At 34.5% G+C, this 20875-nt stretch overlaps 1 protein-coding gene across 1 annotated transcript in view; it reads left to right on the top strand.

Moving 5' to 3' along the window:
* The window catches only part of LOC140448418 (C-type lectin mosGCTL-7-like), a 36557-nt gene extending 21689 nt beyond the window's left edge, over nucleotides 1-14868 (top strand). Inside the window, exons 2-3 of the mRNA XM_072541501.1 lie at nucleotides 9954-10062; nucleotides 14553-14868. Of these exons, the coding sequence (XP_072397602.1) occupies nucleotides 9954-10062; nucleotides 14553-14809 (366 nt within the window). The 3' untranslated portion in view covers nucleotides 14810-14868. The remainder of the gene's footprint in view (nucleotides 1-9953; nucleotides 10063-14552) is intronic.
* Nucleotides 14869-20875: the final 6007 nt, after the last annotated feature.

Here is a 20875-nt window from a genome sequence, read left to right as displayed (position 1 = left end):
AGTATCTCGTACAAGGAAACATAATTTAGTAACAAAAATTCCCGTCCTAATAACAAAAGCACGAAGTCTTGGAGATGAAGCTGATCCTCTAAAGGTATGGCAGTTATTGTTTGACGAAAATATGTTAGTATGTGTTATTCAGTGAACCAATCATAAATTGAATTTAATCAAAATAAAGTATAATGATTCAAATAAACATGACCTCAAGGATATTGACATAACGGAGATTAAAGCTTTCATAGGACTCCTCGTATATTCTGCGGTATTCAAATCGAACCATGAGAATATAAAAACGCTTTTTGCAACAGATGGAACTGGCAGGGAAATTTTTAAAACTGTCATGAATCAAAAGCGTTTTGCAGTCATTTTATCAGTTCTTCGTTTTGATAATCCAGATGATCGAGAAGAAAGAAAAAAACATGATCCAGTAGCAGCAGTTTCTTATATATTCAATTCTTTTATTGAAAATTGTCAAAACGCATATGGTCTATGTTTGCGCCGCAAACAATTATATTAGACTTTTTATTACAACCGGCAACAGTGTGCGTGTCTTCACCCAGCAGTGCGCGCACCGAAAAGACGACAAGGGGGAAGAGAGACTACTAGACATCAAGCAGCAAACAGTGAGGCAGTTTCGGTAAAAGACAATAAATTCGTATAAGTTTTCATTTTACAAAAGGCAATGTTTTTGTTTTAAACAGCATTAAAGCCAGTGTTTTACAGTCCACCATAGTTTTAATTTTGCCTAGTTACAATACAATAAACATTATTGGTCCAAACGAGCACGGATGGAACATTTCTTGACGAACTATAGAAAGGCTGAAATTCAAGTTTCTACGGTTGTGTCGACGCCAAGAAAAGAAAGACAAACACTTTTTACCGGCAAATTGGTGAGCGATCCTTTTTATCTATTCCAAACAATAACATTTTTTATTATAGCCTCATTAATTTAATTTATTTGTTTTGAAAATAAAGCTATAAATTTAAGTTTGAACTATATTACAGTCACCTCAAATACGATATTTATTTTAAGTAGGTTAAAATTACTGCAAATTCAATATACAGGGTGAATCAATTTTCAACTTAAAATATTTTTTATTTTCTTTCTTTTCAAACATATCTAGCTAACATTACACTATATTTAAACGATCTTTGGTGGTGTTTGCACTCGATTAAACATGAAAGCAGAACTGAAAAAACTCATTTCGCGCCGCACATCGCTAAATTCTAAACTATCAAGCTTTACTAGCATAGTTAACAATATGGCAAATGAGGCAAATATTTCAGAACAGGACATTTTAAAATTAAAATTAAGACTAGAAAAGATAGAACCATTATGTGGGGAATTCGATAGTATTCAAAGCGATATCGATATCAATGCTGAGGGAGAACTAGAATTACAACAAACTCAGGATAACGAAAGGTTCACTTTCGAAAATAATTATTTCGATTCTGTGGCACTAGCCAAACACTTGATAAGCAAATACGATAATTCAAATTCAAGCAATATTCCTGATAATGACAATATAAATTTGAGTTCTTTGCCTCCAATGCATCTAAAAACATTTAGCGGTAACTACGAGGACTGGATCGAATTCCGCGATACTTACATAGCCATGATACACAGCAATAAAAAATTGGACGATATGAAAAAATATTATTATCTTAAAGGTTCATTAGAAGGTTCCGCGGCACAAGTCATTAAAGAAATTAAATTCGGGGCTTCTTATTACAACAGTGCTTGGAACTCACTATGCGAAAGATACGATAGGGCTAAAATGTTAATTCACAAGCACGTAAAAGCACTTTTTAATATAGAAACAATAAGCAAGGAAACTTCACACAAAATACGAGCATTGGTTGATGAAGTTTCTAATCATTTGCAGGCATTAGAGAATTTAAATAAAAGTACTGACAATTGGGATCTACTCTTGATTCATATGATTACATCTAAATTTGACAACAATATTTTACGTGATTGGGAAAAACATACTAAAGAGATGCAAGACGAAACGTGGAGCGATTTAAAGCGATTTCTAAGGGATCGTGCAGACTATTTAGAAAAAATAGAGGGTAAGATTGAAAAGCAGCCTTCAATACAAGAGAAATCGGGTAAATTCGATGCCAAACAACGGTCTAAAGGGTATGCTCGAAGTTTTACTTCTACAAGCGAGTTTAACGGTACTAGCAAAGGTTGTGTTTTCTGCAAGGGCGATCATTCAATTTATTCCTGTGAGCAATTTCTTAGGCTTTCTATTTTTGAGAGGCGCAATTTTGTCAATAAAGCCAAATTATGTCTAAACTGCTTAAGAACAGGCCATATTCGTTCTAAATGCAAACTAGGACCTTGCCGAAAATGTAAGCAATGGCACAATACTCTTATTCATGAGGAAATCTCTAGTAATAAACATGAAAACAATGAAACTATAGCAAACAATAACACTTCTCTAACTACCATAACTGCATTGCCCTCTGTGCAGCAAACAATTTTATCAACTGCCTGTGTAAAAATAGCAGATTCGAGGGGTAAATATCACATTGCGCGTGCGCTTCTAGATTCAGGTTCTCAGAAATCATTCATAACCGAGCGCTTCTTCAATCTCTTAGGTTTTCAGGGTCAAGCTACCAATCTTTCTATCACTGGCATCAGCAATCAGACTTCTTGTTCTTCCAGAAAGTGCAATATATGTATAGAATCACAATATCACTATTTTAAAGCTGATGTTACATTTTTTATTCTAAAGGAAATAACTAGCAATCTACCTGCAACATTTGTCGATAATGAAACCTTGAATATCCCAAGCAATATTTTCCTAGCGGATTCTAAGTTTCTCGAATCTAGACCTATTGACATTTTAATTGGGGCAGATCTATTTTGGCAACTATTATGTCCCAACCAAATCAAAATCAACCAGTACGTTTTCCAAGAGACTCATCTAGGATGGGTTGCATCGGGTCAGGTCGGCCTCTCTAGTTTAAACAATATCAGATGCCACCTCAGCACTAGCATTAATTTGGATTTGCAAATGCAATTAGCAAAATTTTGGGAATTGGAGGAATGCCAATCTACGAAGATTCTCTCTACTGAAGAGCAATTTTGTGAAGAGCACTTCAAGGAAAATACACGTCGTAACGAGAACGGTCGATTTATTGTGCGTCTTCCATTAAAGCAGTCACCAGAATCACTAGGTGAATCCAAGGTTCAAGCAGAACAGAGATTCTACAGCCTTGAAAGAAAACTAAAAAGAAATCCATCATTCCGTGAATTGTACGTTCAGTTCATGCAAGAATACCAAGAGCTTAATCACATGACTGCGATAGAAGAAAACGATTATCCTCATCCTGTATACTATATGCCACATCATGGAGTGCTTCGTGAACAAAGTTTGACTACCAAACTACGAGTAGTATTTGACTGTTCAGCACCGACCACATCAGGGTTGTCTTTGAACCATATTCAATGCGTCGGGCCTACCTTACAGGATGATCTATTTTCAATACTAATTAGATTTCGTCAGCACCGATATGTCGTAACAGCGGACATCGAGAAAATGTATCGCATGATTACTGTTGACGATGAATGCAAAAACTTACAAAGAATATTATGGAGGGACGATCCTTCCGAACCAATAAAAACATTTGTTCTAAACACCGTTACATACGGACAAGCATGTGCGTCTTACTTAGCAATAAGATGTCTCATCCAACTCGCCACAGACAATGAAAAAACTTTTCCCGAGATAGCGGAAATTATTCTGCGCGATTTCTACGTTGACGATATGCTTACTGGAGCAGACACTATTGAAGACGCCCAACATATCTGTCAAACCGTCTCAAACATTTTAAAGGCAGGTTGTTTTAATCTACGAAAATGGTATTCTAATGACAATAAAGTATTAGATGGCTTGCAGCATTCAAACGATGCATGTATTTTGAAGTTTGATCCAGAAGAAAAGGCAAAAACGCTTGGACTAACATGGTCATGTAATGCGGATTTACTACATTTTGAGGTGGAAACACTACCCATCAATAAAATTCCTACGAAGCGATCTGTTCTTTCTTCAATATCCAAGAATTTTGATCCATTAGGACTTTTAGGTCCATGCACAGTGTTAGCCAAAACTATAATGCAAAAACTTTGGCTCGAGAAGATTTCTTGGGATGCACCCATTCCAAACGATTTAGCAGAACGTTGGATTAAATTCCAATCTGAAATAGCCCAGCTTAGTCAAGTCAATCTTCCTAGGCATGCCATATGCAAGAATTACAAATACATTGAAATTCATGGATTTGCCGATAGCTCTAGTATTGCATATGGGGCGTGCATTTATTTGCGTAGTCTAGATCATGACAATCAGGTCCACATTCATTTACTTTGCTCCAAGTCAAAGGTAGCTCCAATAAAAACAATTAGTATTCCTAGGTTAGAGCTTTGCGGAGCACTTTTGTTAGCACGTTTATTCAATAAAGTGAAGCAATCTTTGAGAATAACAATAAACGAAACCATTTTATGGTCGGATTCTACTATAGTACTATCCTGGATTCGCACCAGTCCAAATTTACTGAACACATTCGTCAGTAATCGAGTATCCGAAATTCAATCTCTCACTTCCAATTGCAAATGGCGACACGTATCATCACGTGACAATCCATGTGACATCTTGTCCAGAGGTCTATTTCCCAGCCATATTTTGAATCACGAGATATGGTGGTCAGGTCCTCCATGGCTTCAGTTGAATGAATCCTCTTGGCCCACCTCAAAGTTCGACTATATTTTAGACCTACCAGAATTAAAGCAACAGAATTTCACTCATTTGGCCACTGCCTCAAAGTTATTTCCATTTGAGCGCTTTTCACGTCTTAGTCATTTAAAAAGAGTGGTTGCTGTGTGTTTTCGTTTCAAATCAAATTCTCTTCGCTCAGATAAGGATAAAAGATCTCTTAATAAATTTCCTATTTCCATTGACGAATTAGATCAAGCTTTTCATTCATTAATTCGAATGTCACAAAAGGAATCTTTCTCAAATGAAATTGAACTCTTAACCAATAACAAATCAATAATTAAGGGCAAACTAGCTAGTCTACACCCATTTTTGGACGATAAAGGACTTCTGCGGGTAGGTGGTCGTCTGATCAATTCTTCCTATGAATTTAATAAAATTCATCCTATTGTTTTAGACTCAAAGCACAAGTTTTGTCAGCTTCTTTTTCAATTTGAGCACTATAGATTAATGCATCTTGGTCCTCAGGGTTTGTTAGCCACTATCCGAGAACAATTCTGGCCCATCGGGGGCAGAAGACTCGCCAGGTCAACAGTTAAATCGTGCCTCACTTGTTTTCGATTTAATCCAAAGACCATACAACCTATGATGGGTAACTTACCTAAGGAGCGCCTCAATTTGTCTAGTCCTTTTAGCTATACCGGAGTAGATTATGCTGGACCTTTCAATATCAAAACGCACAAGGGGCGTGGTGGTTCTATAATTAAAGGTTACATCAGCTTGTTTATCTGCTTCACTACAAAGGCGGTGCATATGGAACTTGTTTCAAGTCTTTCAGCAAACGAATTTTTACTTGCTCTTCGTAGATTTGTTGCACGGAGGGGCAAGCCTATAAAGATATTTTCCGACAACGGAACTAATTTTGTTGGGGCATTTAAAGAGTTAGGTACTTTTCTTTCTAATAACGAACTAACCTTGCAGAAAGCATATACTCAAGAAGCTATTTCATGGCATTTCAACCCACCGTATTCACCACATATGGGCGGAATCTGGGAAGCGGGTGTTAAGAGTTGTAAGCACCATTTAAAGAGAGTTCTTCAAAACACTCATTTTACATTTGAGGAATTCAATACTATGTTAAATCAAATTGAGGCTATATTAAATTCCCGTCCGCTCTGTCCGCTATCATCCGATCCATCCGACTATACTCCATTAACTCCTGCTCATTTTTTAATTGGTCGACCATTGGTTGCATGTCCAGACCGCAACATTACTGAAGAAAGGGTAAACCGTCTTACCAGATATCAGCACATCCAGTTATTGTGTCAGCATTTTTGGCGACGTTGGAGTCTCGAATACATAGCCGAACTTCAATACAGAACCAAGTGGAAAACCAACCATGGCAGCCTATCTGAGGGTTCTCTTGTTTTACTCAAGTCGGACAATACTCTACCTACTCAATGGCGTCTAGGTCGCATCGTTCATATTTTCAAAGGCTCTGATAACGTCGCAAGAGTAGCATCAATCAAGACCCAAGATGGAATCGTTAAGCGGAGCTTTACAAAAATTTGTCCATTACCAATTGAAAGCTAAGGCCCTTTGCTTTCAAGGCCGGGGGCATGTTTGCGCCGCAAACAATTATATTAGACTTTTTATTACAACCGGCAACAGTGTGCGTGTCTTCACCCAGCAGTGCGCGCACCGAAAAGACGACAAGGGGGAAGAGAGACTACTAGACATCAAGCAGCAAACAGTGAGGCAGTTTCGGTAAAAGACAATAAATTCGTATAAGTTTTCATTTTACAAAAGGCAATGTTTTTGTTTTAAACAGCATTAAAGCCAGTGTTTTACAGTCCACCATAGTTTTAATTTTGCCTAGTTACAATACAATAAACAGTCTAGGTCAATCGGCAACTGTTGATGAAATGCTTGTCAGTTTTAGCGGAAGGTGCCGTTTTAAAATATATATGCCTAATAAGCCATGTAAGTATGGCATCAAAATAATGGCTCTTACTGATGCAAGAACCAGTTATTTCTATAACGGGTATATATACTGTGGCAAAGACTCGGACGGCTTAAGTCTTTTACCCGAAGAAAAAAAATACTCAAAACCAACACAAGCAGTCTTGCGGTTAACTAAACCTTTAATTGGCAGCAACAGAAACATAACTGCGGACAACTGGTTTTCGTCATTAGAGCTAATAGATGTTTTGCTAAAAAATAAACTTGCGTATGTAGGAACTTTGAAAAGAACAAACGTGAAATACCTCCGTCATTTTTGGCCAATAAAACCAGAGAACCTGGTTCTAGTGTTTATGGATTTAGAAAAGAGTGTACAATGGTATCTTATGTAGCCAGAAAAAACAAAGCTACAATTTTAATATCATCAATGCATGATAGAGCCTGTAATGATTCTTCAATAGAAAAACCAGAAATAATTTCATATTATAATGCCAACAAAGGAGGTGTAGACTGCATCGACGAAAAATGTGCTAAAAGTTCGTGTAGTCGAAGAACTCGCAGATGGACTCTTGCTGTTTTCTTTCGTATAATAGATATTGCTATTGTAAATGCATGCATACTGCACCAAAGTTACAAAAACAATTCTAAAATTCAAGAAAAATCTACTTTTTTGCTAAAATATTAGCAAAACAATTAGTAGAAGATCATATGAAGCGAAGAATGGGTAATTTTCATGTACCGCGACTATTTCGTGCTATACCTACTTTCATTAAGCGATGCAGGGCGTATAAACAAAGATAAATTTAACAGATGATTGTTAAAGATGTTCCAAATGAGTCTACTCGTTCCGATAAGTAACAGTATAATTATGACACTTTATTAATTTTTTTATTTTCTCAACTATTAGTGTTTATTGCATAGTATATAAATTATTTTTATCGCTGAATACATAGTAAGTAAAAAAATAATCCGATTTATAAAATTAATGAATATTTTATGCATACATGCAAGTAACAGTTCTTCAAGAATATTTAAAAACTAACCGAAATGTCCATCTTTATTTCGTTACTGCCGACGTCGTCGGAACTCATACAGGTTCGGACACGATTTAATTTCGGTATTATATTTCGGTATTGAAATTTTGTAATTTGAATCGATTTGTGAGTATATTTTTAGTCATCTTGACGGTTAAAGGACAATAAATTATATTTATGCTGTTAATGTTGAATTAGCAATTATTTGTTGTGCGATTTAAAACTATTTAAGTATATATTTTTATTTGTATAACGACCCTATCTATACGTGATTGTGATTACTGTAACAATAACCATGGATTTCAATAACTGATATTGAAACCAAAAATGTCCTCCACTGATTCTGCTGATGAATTGGTTGAAAATACATGGAGTCCTCCTCGAAAACGAAGTAAAAGAAGCCCTCTTGGCGTTGAAGTTAAAGAAATCATTTTAAATGTGAAAGACAAGAAAATCTCGGGTTAGTGATTGAAGAAATTGTGAAAAAAGTGGCTAATAAAGTTGGAGTTTGTGATAGAAGTGTGTTTACGGTGATAAAGGAATACAAAACGAATCATCAACTCGCTGGACCAAAAGTATGTCTGCCCGGAAAAAGAAGTTTGACAAAATTGATGATTTTGACAAAAGCGCCATTAGAAGACTGTTTCATAATTTTTTTATGAGCAACGAAATACCCACCGTTGATAAGGTTTTAAAGAAGGTGAACGATGACCCTGATTTGCCAAATTTTTCGAAAACCACATTTTACCGAATATTTAAAAACTTAATTTTCAATATAAACGTAGGGGAAGAAACGCTCTTTTACTAGATAGAGACGACATTGTGATGTGGCGAAGAGAATATCTTCAAAAGATAAGAGCTTATAGAGAGTAGAAGCGGAAAATATATTATCTGGATAAGACATGGTATAGCATATAGACATGGTCTATATGCTATACCAAGAGGAATTCCAAGAATACTCGCTATAGACATGGTCTATAGCGAGTATTCTTGGAATTCCTGAGAATAATCAAGTAGATGATAACGAGCCATTAGTACTAGAAAAGCGAAAAATATGTTATTTGTGCCCTCGCAAGAAGTCCGTATGACAAAATACCTTTGTGGTCGATGTAGAAAACCTGTGTGTCTTCAGTGTACGAAGCCAATTTGTACCAATTGTATGTAACTTTTACAGTTGCTGGACATTTTTTTCAACATCAAAATAATTTCGCGAGTTAATTTTTACGTAACCCAGTATGTGTTAGTGCCTTTCATATAAAAAAACTTACTTGATGTATATTTATTTTTTCACTGTAATGAAAAGTAAAACATGTGACTGTCACGAACTGTAAATGATTAGCTGCTAGAAAGTCGTAGTTATTTTTTTATTCTTTGATAATATTTTGAGTTTCTTTACTGTGTTCAATAGCAAATACAAACAGCTTTTAGAGTACTATTAAATATATTAAAAAAGTTTGTAAGTTTAGTTCTTATCCCCTCTCCTACATTGCAGTCTGTCAGACAGCATATCTCTCTGTGTATTAAAATAGGGTCTCTCCAGATAAGGGTTAAATACAAAATTGTAGTTGGTATCCCTGATTGCTAATAAGACAATACTGAAAAACGATTTATATTTGAAATATGTGCTGACGCTGTTGGTGTCTGTATTACAACGTGTTTGTCATAAGTAGCAGCTAAATATTGAGGAAAATTCCATAGTTCTTCAAATTCCTTTGAAAGTCGTGAACATTGGTAGAAAAGAATATATAACTATAAACTGGTTGGAATAGATTGTTTGACTTTAGTTTTTCACAACTCTCTGTTATCACCGAAAATGTTTAAAATCAAGATATAACACTTCACCACATAATTTTTTATTTTTCGTTGCAAAAAAGTTTACGGACTAAATTTACGTTATTTGTATGGTAAAAGATACTAAAAAAAATTTTTTGAGCAATTTTTTTTATTTTGAAAAAATATATGTTGTTTATGAACAGAAGAAGCTTTCATTCTTAGTGTGTTCTTTCCTATTTCTTCCTATAATTAGAATGTCATCTAAAAAAAATAGGTATACTTGGCATATCAACTGGGATGGACTGGACACAAGTTAAGGGCGTTGGACGCCGCGTTTACCTAACGTCGCGTTCCAAGTACTAAGGAACAAAATTTGTTGAACAAAATTTGTTTCCTCAAAGTTTGACTTTAAATAGTTTTTGAAAAAAGTTTAGATTATTAATCGTGTTTTATTACATTTTAGACAAACTTCTATCGATCGTTGCAGTTTTGTAGACAACAGGGAATGCATCTTTTAAGTTTAAAAAATCAAGAAGAGAGTGATCTCATCAAAAATCATATTGAAACGAACGGTAAGATATTTTAATAAGCTTCTAATAATTAAATATTCTACATATCTGTCTAATGTATGCACCTCAATCTATAGCGTGAAAAATAAGCAACAAGTAAGTTATTTATTATACAACACAGTTCATAAACAAAATTTAATTTTTTTCTTCTTCTAATTCTCTTCCTTCTTCTTTTTTTTCGGCCATAGTTTTTTAGTTTTTTAATTTTGCTTCTTATCATGATGAAACAATATCCCTCCATTTCCCCTGGTGATTTGTCTAAAACTATTTTAAGTGTTCTGCTTTCGGCGATTCTGTTATTAATATATCGATTTCATTCTTTTTTACTCCATTGCACTCACTCCGTTATGTTGTCTATTTTGCACGTTGTTCTTCATCAACTAGCCTCTAACGTCCACTGCTGAACATAGGCCTCTCGCATGCTTTTCCACTTAGTCCGATTTTGCGCCATCTGAATCCAATTTGTAGTCACTCTTTTTATATCATCTGTCCATCTCGTTGGGGGTCGAACTCTATTTCTGTTAACTTGTATTCGGGGTCTCCATTCCAAAATTCTTTTTGTACACCGGTCATCAACTGATCTTGCTACATGACCTGCCCAGTTCCACTTTAGTGTTGTTATCCTTTCAATAACGTCTGCTACTCCTGATCTTTTGCGTATAGTAGCATTGGGTATTCTATCACGTAGAGAAATCTCTAGCATTATTCTCTCCATTGCCCTTTCCGCAATTTGTAGTTTACTCACTGTTGTTCTTGTGAGTGTTAGGGTTTCTGCGCCATAGGTCATCACTGGCAAAATACACTGATTAAATTCTTGCATTGGAATCTTAGATCTAAAAACATCCTTCATCTTTTCAAATACAGCCCAAGCGAGGTTTATTCTTCTTTTCAGTTCGATTGTTTGGTTGTCTCGACTTATTCTGATCTCATTGCTCAAGTATTTATGGAAGTCAACTGGCTCAATATCTTTGTCTTCTACTGAGATATTTTTGTTGTGGACTAAATTTGTCATAAATTGTGTTTTTGAAAAATTTATTTTAAGACCAACTCTTTTTGTGGCAGTATGGAGTTTTTGGAGCATTATCTGTGCCTGATCAAAGCTGTCTGCAATAAAAACGATATCATCTGCAAATTTGGGGTTATTTAAAAATTTTCCATCTACATTGATGCCCTTTTCGTTCCAATCTATTGTTTTACAAGCGTATTCTAGCAAAGTTGCAAATAATTTAGGAGACATGTTGTCTCCTTGCCGAACGCCTCTTTCAATACGAAAGGTCCCAGTATCTTCATTAAGTCTTACACAGGCTGTAGCATGCTGATAGATGTATCTGATGAGGGATATGTATCGGTGATCTATTCTACATTGTGTTAGAGCTTGGAGCATTTCACTTTGATTGACCGTATCAAATGCTTTTTCAAAGTCGACAAAGACATGTATCAGGGGTCTATTATATTCATTTTTTTTTAATCAACGACTTAATGGTTTGCAAATGATCATTTGTTCCGTATCCAGCTCTAAATCCTGCTTGCTCGCTAGGTTGATAGAAGTCTAGTTTTGATGTCAACCTATTAGTTATTATCTTCATAAACAATTTATAAACCTGAGATAACAAGCTAATAGGTCTATAGTTCTTTAGCTCTGTTATATCTCCCTTTTTGTGCATGACTACTATAACAGCTTTATTCCACTGAGATGGTGTAACCTCTTTTGAAAGGCATAAGTTATATAATTGTGTCAATGCTTTCAATCCTGTCTTTCCTCCTGCTTTAACTGCCTCAATAACGATTTGGTCATTACCAGCTGCTTTATTGTTTTTCATTCGATTTAATGACTTTGAGACTTCTTCGATTGTTATTTCTGGGATATCCTCTGAACCCACATTCTGGACTTTTCTCAACTTAGTGCCGTCTTTCTTACCCCTTTCTTATATAATTCTGTGTAAAATTCTTCAACTACCTTAATTATCTTATCTTTATCTGTTACCACTTTTCCATTTCGATCTGTGAGCTTAACAATATTCTTCTTACCTAGAGCTTGACATCTCTTCAGCACCTTTAAACTTTTATTTCCCTCGAGAACCGGTGTAATCTTTTTTGTGTTATATTGCCGTACGTCCCTTCTCACTGCTTTATTAATATCTTTATTAAGTCGTTGTAGTACACGTGCATTCGTATCGTTTTTGTTCTTAAGTTCTCTTCGTGTCTTCTAACGTTTTTCTTATGAAAGAATATCATTACTTCTTTTCTTTTTCTTCTGGTGCACTCCATTACTAATTGTTTGTGATCCCTACATCAAAATCCTCTCTATTCTTTTCCGCTCTTAATAATTGTTGAACGTTCATACCTGTCCAAGCTTTGATCTTGCGAAGCCATATGAAAAATCATACAGCCTTGTCGGACACCTATTTTTATATGCACGCTTTTAGTAGTATGATTGGAAGTTTTTAGGGTTGTTTTATGGTTCCACTAAAGATTTTAAATTATGCTGAGGTCTTATCCCTCTACCTTCTTTTTGTAGTCTAGTCAACAATTTTTCATGACGGCTTTATCAAAACCTTTCTAGATCTGATTTGAGGGTTAATTATGTCTACATTTTTTAGTAAGTGACTCATTAAGCCAATGAGCCTCTTTTTTCATTCCTAAAGTAAAAACCCCATCAGACTCACGTCAACCAGCTTGGACCTGCCTGCTCTCCGTAATTCCGATGTAGCAGGGACCAGTTAAACCCCACCACTCTTATACTAGGGCATCGCATTGAGGTCGTCGCTTAGAACATAACTTCTCCTCGACGTCCTTTTTTTGCCCGAGTCTCATCTGCTCCCCATCACACATCAGCTTTTGTCTCACACTCATGCTACCACCATGTCCTCCTCTGCATGACTAGATTTTCTGCTTTGCTTTCATTCCTACGCATACATACATACATACACAAATATATATATATATATATATATATATATATATATATATACATACATACATACATACATACATACATACATACATACATACTCACATACTTACATATATACACACATACATACCTCCCGACCGTTGTTATTTCAGTCGCATTGCGACCCTGCCTCCAAGTGGAAGGCAGAGCCGCGATAAGATATCAAGTGTGCCATTTTTCGTCATCCGTCTGCGCCTTAGTGGACACGCACCTCATTTCACTTACCTTGTCGCTCTCTCGTGTCTCCTGCCATTTTTTTGACACATATACCTAATCATAACAGATCTTGTTTTTTGTTATGTTTTTTTTTAAGTTAACTTTTATGTAAAGTCCCATTTAAAAAGATATTTTTCATTTGTAATAATTTATTTCTGCTACAAATTATCGCCCAGTAACAACTGTAAGTTCTTGTAGCATCTCCAACTTCTAGAGTTTGTAAACGGAGAGGACATAGTAAGTTTGTTTTTGGTATTTTGTATTTATTGTTAATATTTACTTAACTAACTCTCTAACCCTTTTTTGTGCTTTTACGATGGAAGAGCTTTTTCTTTCATCCAGCAGGAAGATTCTTCATAGCTTGAGAACCTTCTTATGTTTTGTTTGTCCAAGAGACTCATGTGAGTACCCCTTTGTTTCATTTTTGTAGTTGCCCCAATCCCAACTCCCTTGCTATTCACTTATCCACGACACAGTTATCCAAATAACCCCTGAGTAGCCGTTCGCAACAGTTTCGTTTTATTTTGCTTGCTCTATCTTCATCCCAATAATTTCTGTCCCAAATTTTCAACCCCTTATAATAATACCCTATGTGGTAGTCAAAATATTCTGAAATGGCTTCTTAGGACAAACAAATTGAGACTGAAAGTTGTTCACTGGGACGCAAATTTTAGACTCGGCTTCTTAAAAAACTGGAACACATGTGGGTACCTTTCAAATCTGTTGGAAACGCCGCAAATCTCTTAGATACAATTATCTTAGGTGAGAGACGACATAAAACAAAAACAGTGATTACTCTTATTAGAACTGACACATTGCATTGAGTATAAATCACTTTTTTTTTAACAAATTTGCCGGTTCTTTACGCCGACACCCACAGCGTCTTGACTGTTCAAAGATTCTTCCAATTCCTGACCTGACGCCTCCTACCGTATCGGCATCCAGTGTTGCTTCTCATCGCTCTACCCGTCTTCGCAACGTAATTCTTTTCAAACACGTACACATCGCAATGTCCTTGAATCATTGCTTGCTTTTAAAATTGTAGAACTAAGACGTAATATATATCAATTATTTTATTACACAGTTCTCTTGAATACGTCGCAACACGTTTTTGTAAACAACTTTTAAAAGAAATTTTATATATAGCCCAGGAGCGTACCAAAATTGTTTTTATTAATTTTATATATGCTAGAACGTGCGGCTAAGCAAAAGGCATAAAAGAAAGACAATGTTTTGTCAAATAAATATTTAATTATGTTTTTGATTTTAACATATATTATATTATATTTTTGGTATTTGATTTAATATAATAATTATATTTTAGCTGGTTTTAAACACAGAGGCTACTTTACATCCGGAGTAAACCTAGTTGGTGATGACCAATGGATCTGGCTGTCAACAGGTCTGGATATGACATATACGAACTGGTATCCTGGTGAACCAAGTGGAAAAAGTTCATCTAATGTTACAGAAAATTGTATGGAAATTCGAGAATGGGGTGGCTTCACCTGGAACGATTTAAATTGTCAATTGGAAGCTTACTTTATTTGTGAAAGTGCTAGAGAGTGTCAAAGAGTGTGATAATCATGTTTGGATATGTTTCTATGTTTTAATATGTAATAAATAATTTGTATATTATACACCTATTGTTTTTGCCTATAAGGAGAGATGTCTATGCAAGAGATGAGACATAAAATTTGTTAAAGCAGTCAAAACTATACGAGATCAGTAAACAGAAATAGAATAGATAATAAAAAAAATGTCTCAGTGACACTGTCACAGAATTTGAATGAATAAATATTTACTTACAATTCTTATATATATATATATATATATATATATATATATATATATATATATATATATATATATATATATATATATATATATATATATATTTATATATATATATATATATATATATATATATATATATATATATATATATATATCTACGGCATTAAGTGAACTCCGCCCATGTTAAAATTCAGGTTCAATTGAGCTCCGTGGTCAAGTGGATACCGATATACGGAGCTCACTTGACAATTCCGTAATATTGGTTCAGTCGATTCATCAACATGTAGAGTTTAATAATTAATAAAAATTTTTTGGAGCCCGTTAATACCCCTGTATCATAAATGTATATCGCTTAGTTCATGTGTATATATTATAGGGGTCGTTCAGATCTTCTTCATTGTATATTTGAACCATACGTTTATCGGTTTAAGTAAGCTCTGAGAGTTTGGCAACTGTGCGATTATACCGTATATTTTAAACATATACCCTGAACGGTTTATATGGGCTCCTTATTTTTATCTACTGTTTGTAGACAGTGGAATGTCATACGCATTACACTGTGTAACAGAGGATATCATATTACCTGGTATAACTAAGTACTAAAATGTAACTGGTTCTTTAAAAAACAGGTATGTAGATACAAAAGGATTTTGAGCTTATTATTGAATGGAATGTTCGCTTGCATAGAAAATTTTATTTTTTCTGTATTTTTAAAGATGTTGTTTTTTTATTTAATATAATTTTATTAGTTCAATGCCGAACTTGATGTTTTTTTTAATTACAGAAATTTCGTAATATATTTTGTTTACGTGAGTATGTCTTTGTACATTTTATGTAAGCATCTGATTAATAAAAACTACTTTTATTTTATCCAATCTTCTGCGATATATTGTATAAAGCTTTTTTAATATTTGAGTTCTGGTCTTATTTGTGTACTACATATGATATCTCGATAAAAGGCTATCTCAAAATAAATATGGTTAAGTGCTACAATAGATATTTTTGTGTTAAAATGGGTAGTAGTGTGCATAAAAAGAAAGAATGGTTAATTTGTCTAACAAGGTATATTCGGCAGCAGAAGCATATAGTACAAGCGTCTATGTTTTAAGGGCGGAAGGACGTGCGCCTCATTTTTAGCTGACAAGCTTGCGAAGAATATTATTTCTGGTCCTCAATTTACCTTTTAGTTTTAAACAATAATCTGTGACTGACCCGGTGTGATACAAACTATTTTCAAGGAATTTATAGGAAGTCTACAGTTCAATGATTTTATGACAAGATTGGATGTTCAGTTTTGTGAAAACGTCTATGTTGAGGAAATTGAAGGAACACCCACGAGTTTTTCAGGGGTTTTGGCTGAAAATTGATTCATAGTTTATTTTTATTCGGTAAGATAGTTTCGAATAAAAATAGTTATAGTTCGATAGTTTTTCATTTTATTTTTATTGTGCAATATTAGGTGTCTCGTCTATATAATAGAAGTCCTAGTATCTACCGGTATGGATCGTTTGTTTGTGTAAATGTTATACAGTGTAGGTGCCTTTATGCTACCCCAAGCGAGACCGTTCTTCATCTGCTATTCTTACCAGTGAGTGATACAAAAAATATTCTCTTATGTTGGCATACGCAGACAATGTAAGTGAGCTTGTTATCTAAGGGGATATCATATAGTTTTTGGAGAAATATTCTGTAATTTAAGGTGTCGTAAGCGGCATTTAGATTGAAAAATACTACCCCTGATACCGGATATTTTTCGTACCCGGTCTTTTTTTTGCCAGGTTTAAGCAAGGTAACAACTTTGGCTTGTCTCTAAATTTTGGGTATCTCCATAATTTGAATACAGTTGTTCATCATCCGGATAAGCCATTGTAGAGTGTTTTTGGTCCAGGTTTCGTAATAAGCTTTGTGCTCGAATCCTCAATGTCGGTAGTTGTATTATTTTTCATTAAATATGTAGATGGTGGATCCAAGCTCAACATCGTTAAAAGGTTCTCTCGGCTGACTGGTTTTGTCCTTTCTTACTTTAAGTTATTCTTTGCTTCTTTTCCGACAGAAATAGCATGTCTATATCTATGATGTGGTTTTCAGCGATCAGCTATATACCAAATACCCTAGGTTAGGCCCTATATGTGTTTCCTGCACTAGAAGTAAGTTACATTCGTGTTTAGCTCATATGTCTGATAAGTTTAAGTAAAGTAAAGTTTCTTGATCTCTAGATATACCCTTAACAGTAGTTATAGACATATGTTATTAGAATATTTGGTCCTAAAAAGAACCAATTTGACAAAATCATATTAAAGGGGTGACTGAAGAATTAGCCGATTAATTAATTCATCATTACCCGGGGTATGCCCGATTGCGGTGATCTTATTAGTACTTCAATCTTCCTTAACGCTCGTTCTTTGAATCCCATAAGTAATGCCTAATCTTTTACTTTTTATTAAAAATTTAAATTTTACATGCCGTGTATTACTTTTTGACGATATTTCGAATCAGATTTGTATAGTAATAATTTTAGGTATTAAAGAGCCTCTTTATGAAAATTAAATAAGTTTGTGATATCGGTCGCAACTCATATCTAGATAATAACAAAATAAACAGTTAAGATAAGTGTAAACAATTTCAACTACATATATCGGCGCCACTGTTCAGGTGATGGGTTTATCACAGATTATCAAAGATTACATTTTAATTCAATGTTCTATTTACGTATTTTCAATATTAAAAAAGTAGGAAAAGACATGTTTATGCTTTTATTTTTTTAAATCTATTTTATTTTCTTTTTAGAGTTCCATCTTTTTTGGACGACATGTGTTATTTTTTTAATTGGGCACTTGTCCAAAGCTATGATAAATACACTGTCCTCTACTATTCTACATTAATATGACTGATTCATTATTTTCTCTAAACACTCTGTCCTCTGCTATTCTACATTAATATGACTGATTTATTTTATCTTTCTTGCAGCAATTTTAATGTTTATCCTGTGTCTTCTTCTTCTTCTTCTTCTTTTTATATAGACATGACTGTCATTTTTCAATGTGCCTCCAGTAAGTTGCCGTTCCATCGTTTTCGTGATCTTCCTACTGATAGTCTTCCTACGGGTTAACCGTCTCTTGCCGTCTTTACTACTCTATTTGTTGTCATTCGGCTTATATGATCGTTCCATTCTACTCTTCTATTTCTTAACCAGTTCTTGATGTTCTCCACCTTGCATCTACGTCGTATATCTGTACTTCTAGCTCTGTCCCATAGTGTCTTACCATCAATTTTTCTAAGTGTTTTCATCTCTTATGTTTCTAATATCCTTTTTGTCCTCTCTGTGTCAGGTCTTGTTTCTGCCGCGTATGTCATTGGTCTGATGACTGTTTTGTAAATTCTGCCTTTCGTTTCTTTCCCGATAGTTTTATTGCTTCATATTGTTTCATTTAGGCAGCCTGCGGCTCTGTTTGCTCTATTCACTGGATCTTCCACTTTAGTTTCGAGCTTTCCGTAGCTAGATAATGTGATAACTAGATATTTAAACTCCATCACTTGTTCTATTATCTGACCTTTCAGCTCCAATTAACATTTTAGTAAATTTGCTGTTGTAACCATGAATTTTGTCTCTTTTGGGGAAATTAACATGTTAAATTTTCTGGCAGTTATATGAAATTGGTGCAGCATACGTTGTAAATCATCTTCATTTTGAAAGAGTAGTATTGCGTCGTTTGCACAGCCGATTATTTTAATTTGTTTTTCTTCCATTTGGTATCTTTTTTGACGTGACAACGTCTTAAATTAGGTTGTGGCTCGGAGTCACTCATGAAAAAGTATAACGCCCGCTCACGTCTGTTACGATGAGTCACCGAACGAGAGAGAGGCCCGCCGGACCGGCGAATGCCTTGCGTCTCTCTCCCACTCAAACATGATCGGTCCGCTGCGCGCGCAGCCCTAGAGAATTAGGCGCGTTGAATCGGTGCGTGCTTGTGTCTCTGTCCTTCTCGAGCGTTCTTGGCGTTGGAAAACCGAGAAAGCGTCATAATACAAGTTCCTAGAAATTAGTTAAGTTTAAGTTTACATGTACAATGTTTTAGTAAACAAAATATATTTCTATAGTTAAAATTTGTGCAATTCTTATTTTCATTCAATTTCTTGTTCCTATTGTGCAATTTAATAATATTCATATCAATAAATATTCTACCGAGAAAAAGACGTTGTCACGTAAAATCTTCGCCCGTAAAACCGACTTTACAGGCAACCGATTTTTTTTAGTTCTTACTTTTTTATTATTTCATCCATAATCAGGTTGAACAATAGAGGACTCAGGAAATATCCCTGTCTTATCCCATTATCAGCTTTATTAGGGTTGGTTGGTTCTCCTTCTACTTTTACTTTTATTGTGTTATTTTGGTATATATTTTCGGTCGTTTTGATTTTTCCTAGAGGTATCTCTCTTGCGTACAATAAGTGGATAACGTTTTTTAATTTGTGTTTCTTCTGCATATAATTATTTCTTCTGTGTATTAAAAGTTAAATTTTTGGAGCTTTTGGAAGTTTTTGATTTTATTATTGAATGCGACGATTTTCAAAGTGATGATATCTCGATCTGTGAAGCAATCGGTTTGAAAACTTTATTAAATGATTATTCTTTTAACATACTTTTAAATATTTTTAAGAAAGTGTTTACCCAAACCGATTTGATATTCAATGTTGTTCAAAATCAGTTAACTGACATTATTCATTCCAAAAATAGAATAACAAGACTGGTGCAAAATCTCAGAGATTTTCGTAATGATAGTAATTTCCAGTATATACGCAGTGAAGTTTTGGACTCGCTTGATATTTCCGAATCCCCAAAAAAAAGACAAAGGCATGACATAGAAACAGATATCGAAAAACGAGTATATTTTGAAATTGTGGATACTATTATTATGCAAATAGATACTCGTTTTTCGAATTTTGAAGATTTGCAAATTTTTGACCTCTTTGACGATTCAAAATTTAAAAGTTACGCCAAAGAATTTCCAAGATATTTATTAGACAGGTTAATTAAAAATTATCCATCATTCTTTAATAAAATAAAATTAGAAAATGAATTAAAAGTTTTATATGCTGATTCAAATATTTTCGGAAGATGGGATAAGTTACAAGATATATATAATTTTATATACTGCAATTCATTACAACAAACTGTTACCGAAATTAATAAATTATTGTCATTAATTCTCTCATTACCACCAACGTCTGCCTCAAATGAACGAGATTTCTCTTGCCTCAAAAGAATCAAAACTTATTGTCGAAATACCATGAAACAAGAGAGAATGTCAAGCTTGTCTCAAATGTCAATAGAAAAAAAAACTTTTAAAATCTCTCCAAAACTCTAATAAATTTTACGATGACGTTATAACCCATTTTGTTACTTTCAAACAACGTAGACTTGAGTTAATTTATAAACATGTTTAGGTTCTAAATTTATAGGAAAAAAAAAACAAAAAACAAGAAAACAAAAAATCTCCTATGATGATTTACTTAAGTCTTTATTAGACGGTATACCTATCTGAGGAGACAAAAAATACCTTGCCGACCTTGTCTCTCAAGCCACGAGCCGCCACTGAATAGGAGGCATGAATGTAGCAGTTTTAATAGTTTGGTGACTGCTTGCTGAAATCGGGGAGTAGAGATATCAGTACCAAGTTAATGACTATAGGAAGTGTTGCTTGATCGGCAAAATATTAAATACCAGAAGGTATAATGGTAGCAGTCTCACTGCGACCTCGATGGAGGAAGCAAAGTGAAACAACTTTATTATTATTAAACAACATTATATTTTCTAGTAAAATAATCATGATTTTACAGCAGGACAAATTT

Source organism: Diabrotica undecimpunctata, chromosome 8, assembly GCF_040954645.1.
Source record: "Diabrotica undecimpunctata isolate CICGRU chromosome 8, icDiaUnde3, whole genome shotgun sequence".
Classification (NCBI taxonomy): domain Eukaryota; kingdom Metazoa; phylum Arthropoda; class Insecta; order Coleoptera; family Chrysomelidae; genus Diabrotica; species Diabrotica undecimpunctata.
Note: the sequence above shows the minus strand (reverse complement) of the source record. Positions and strands in the feature narration are given on the sequence as shown.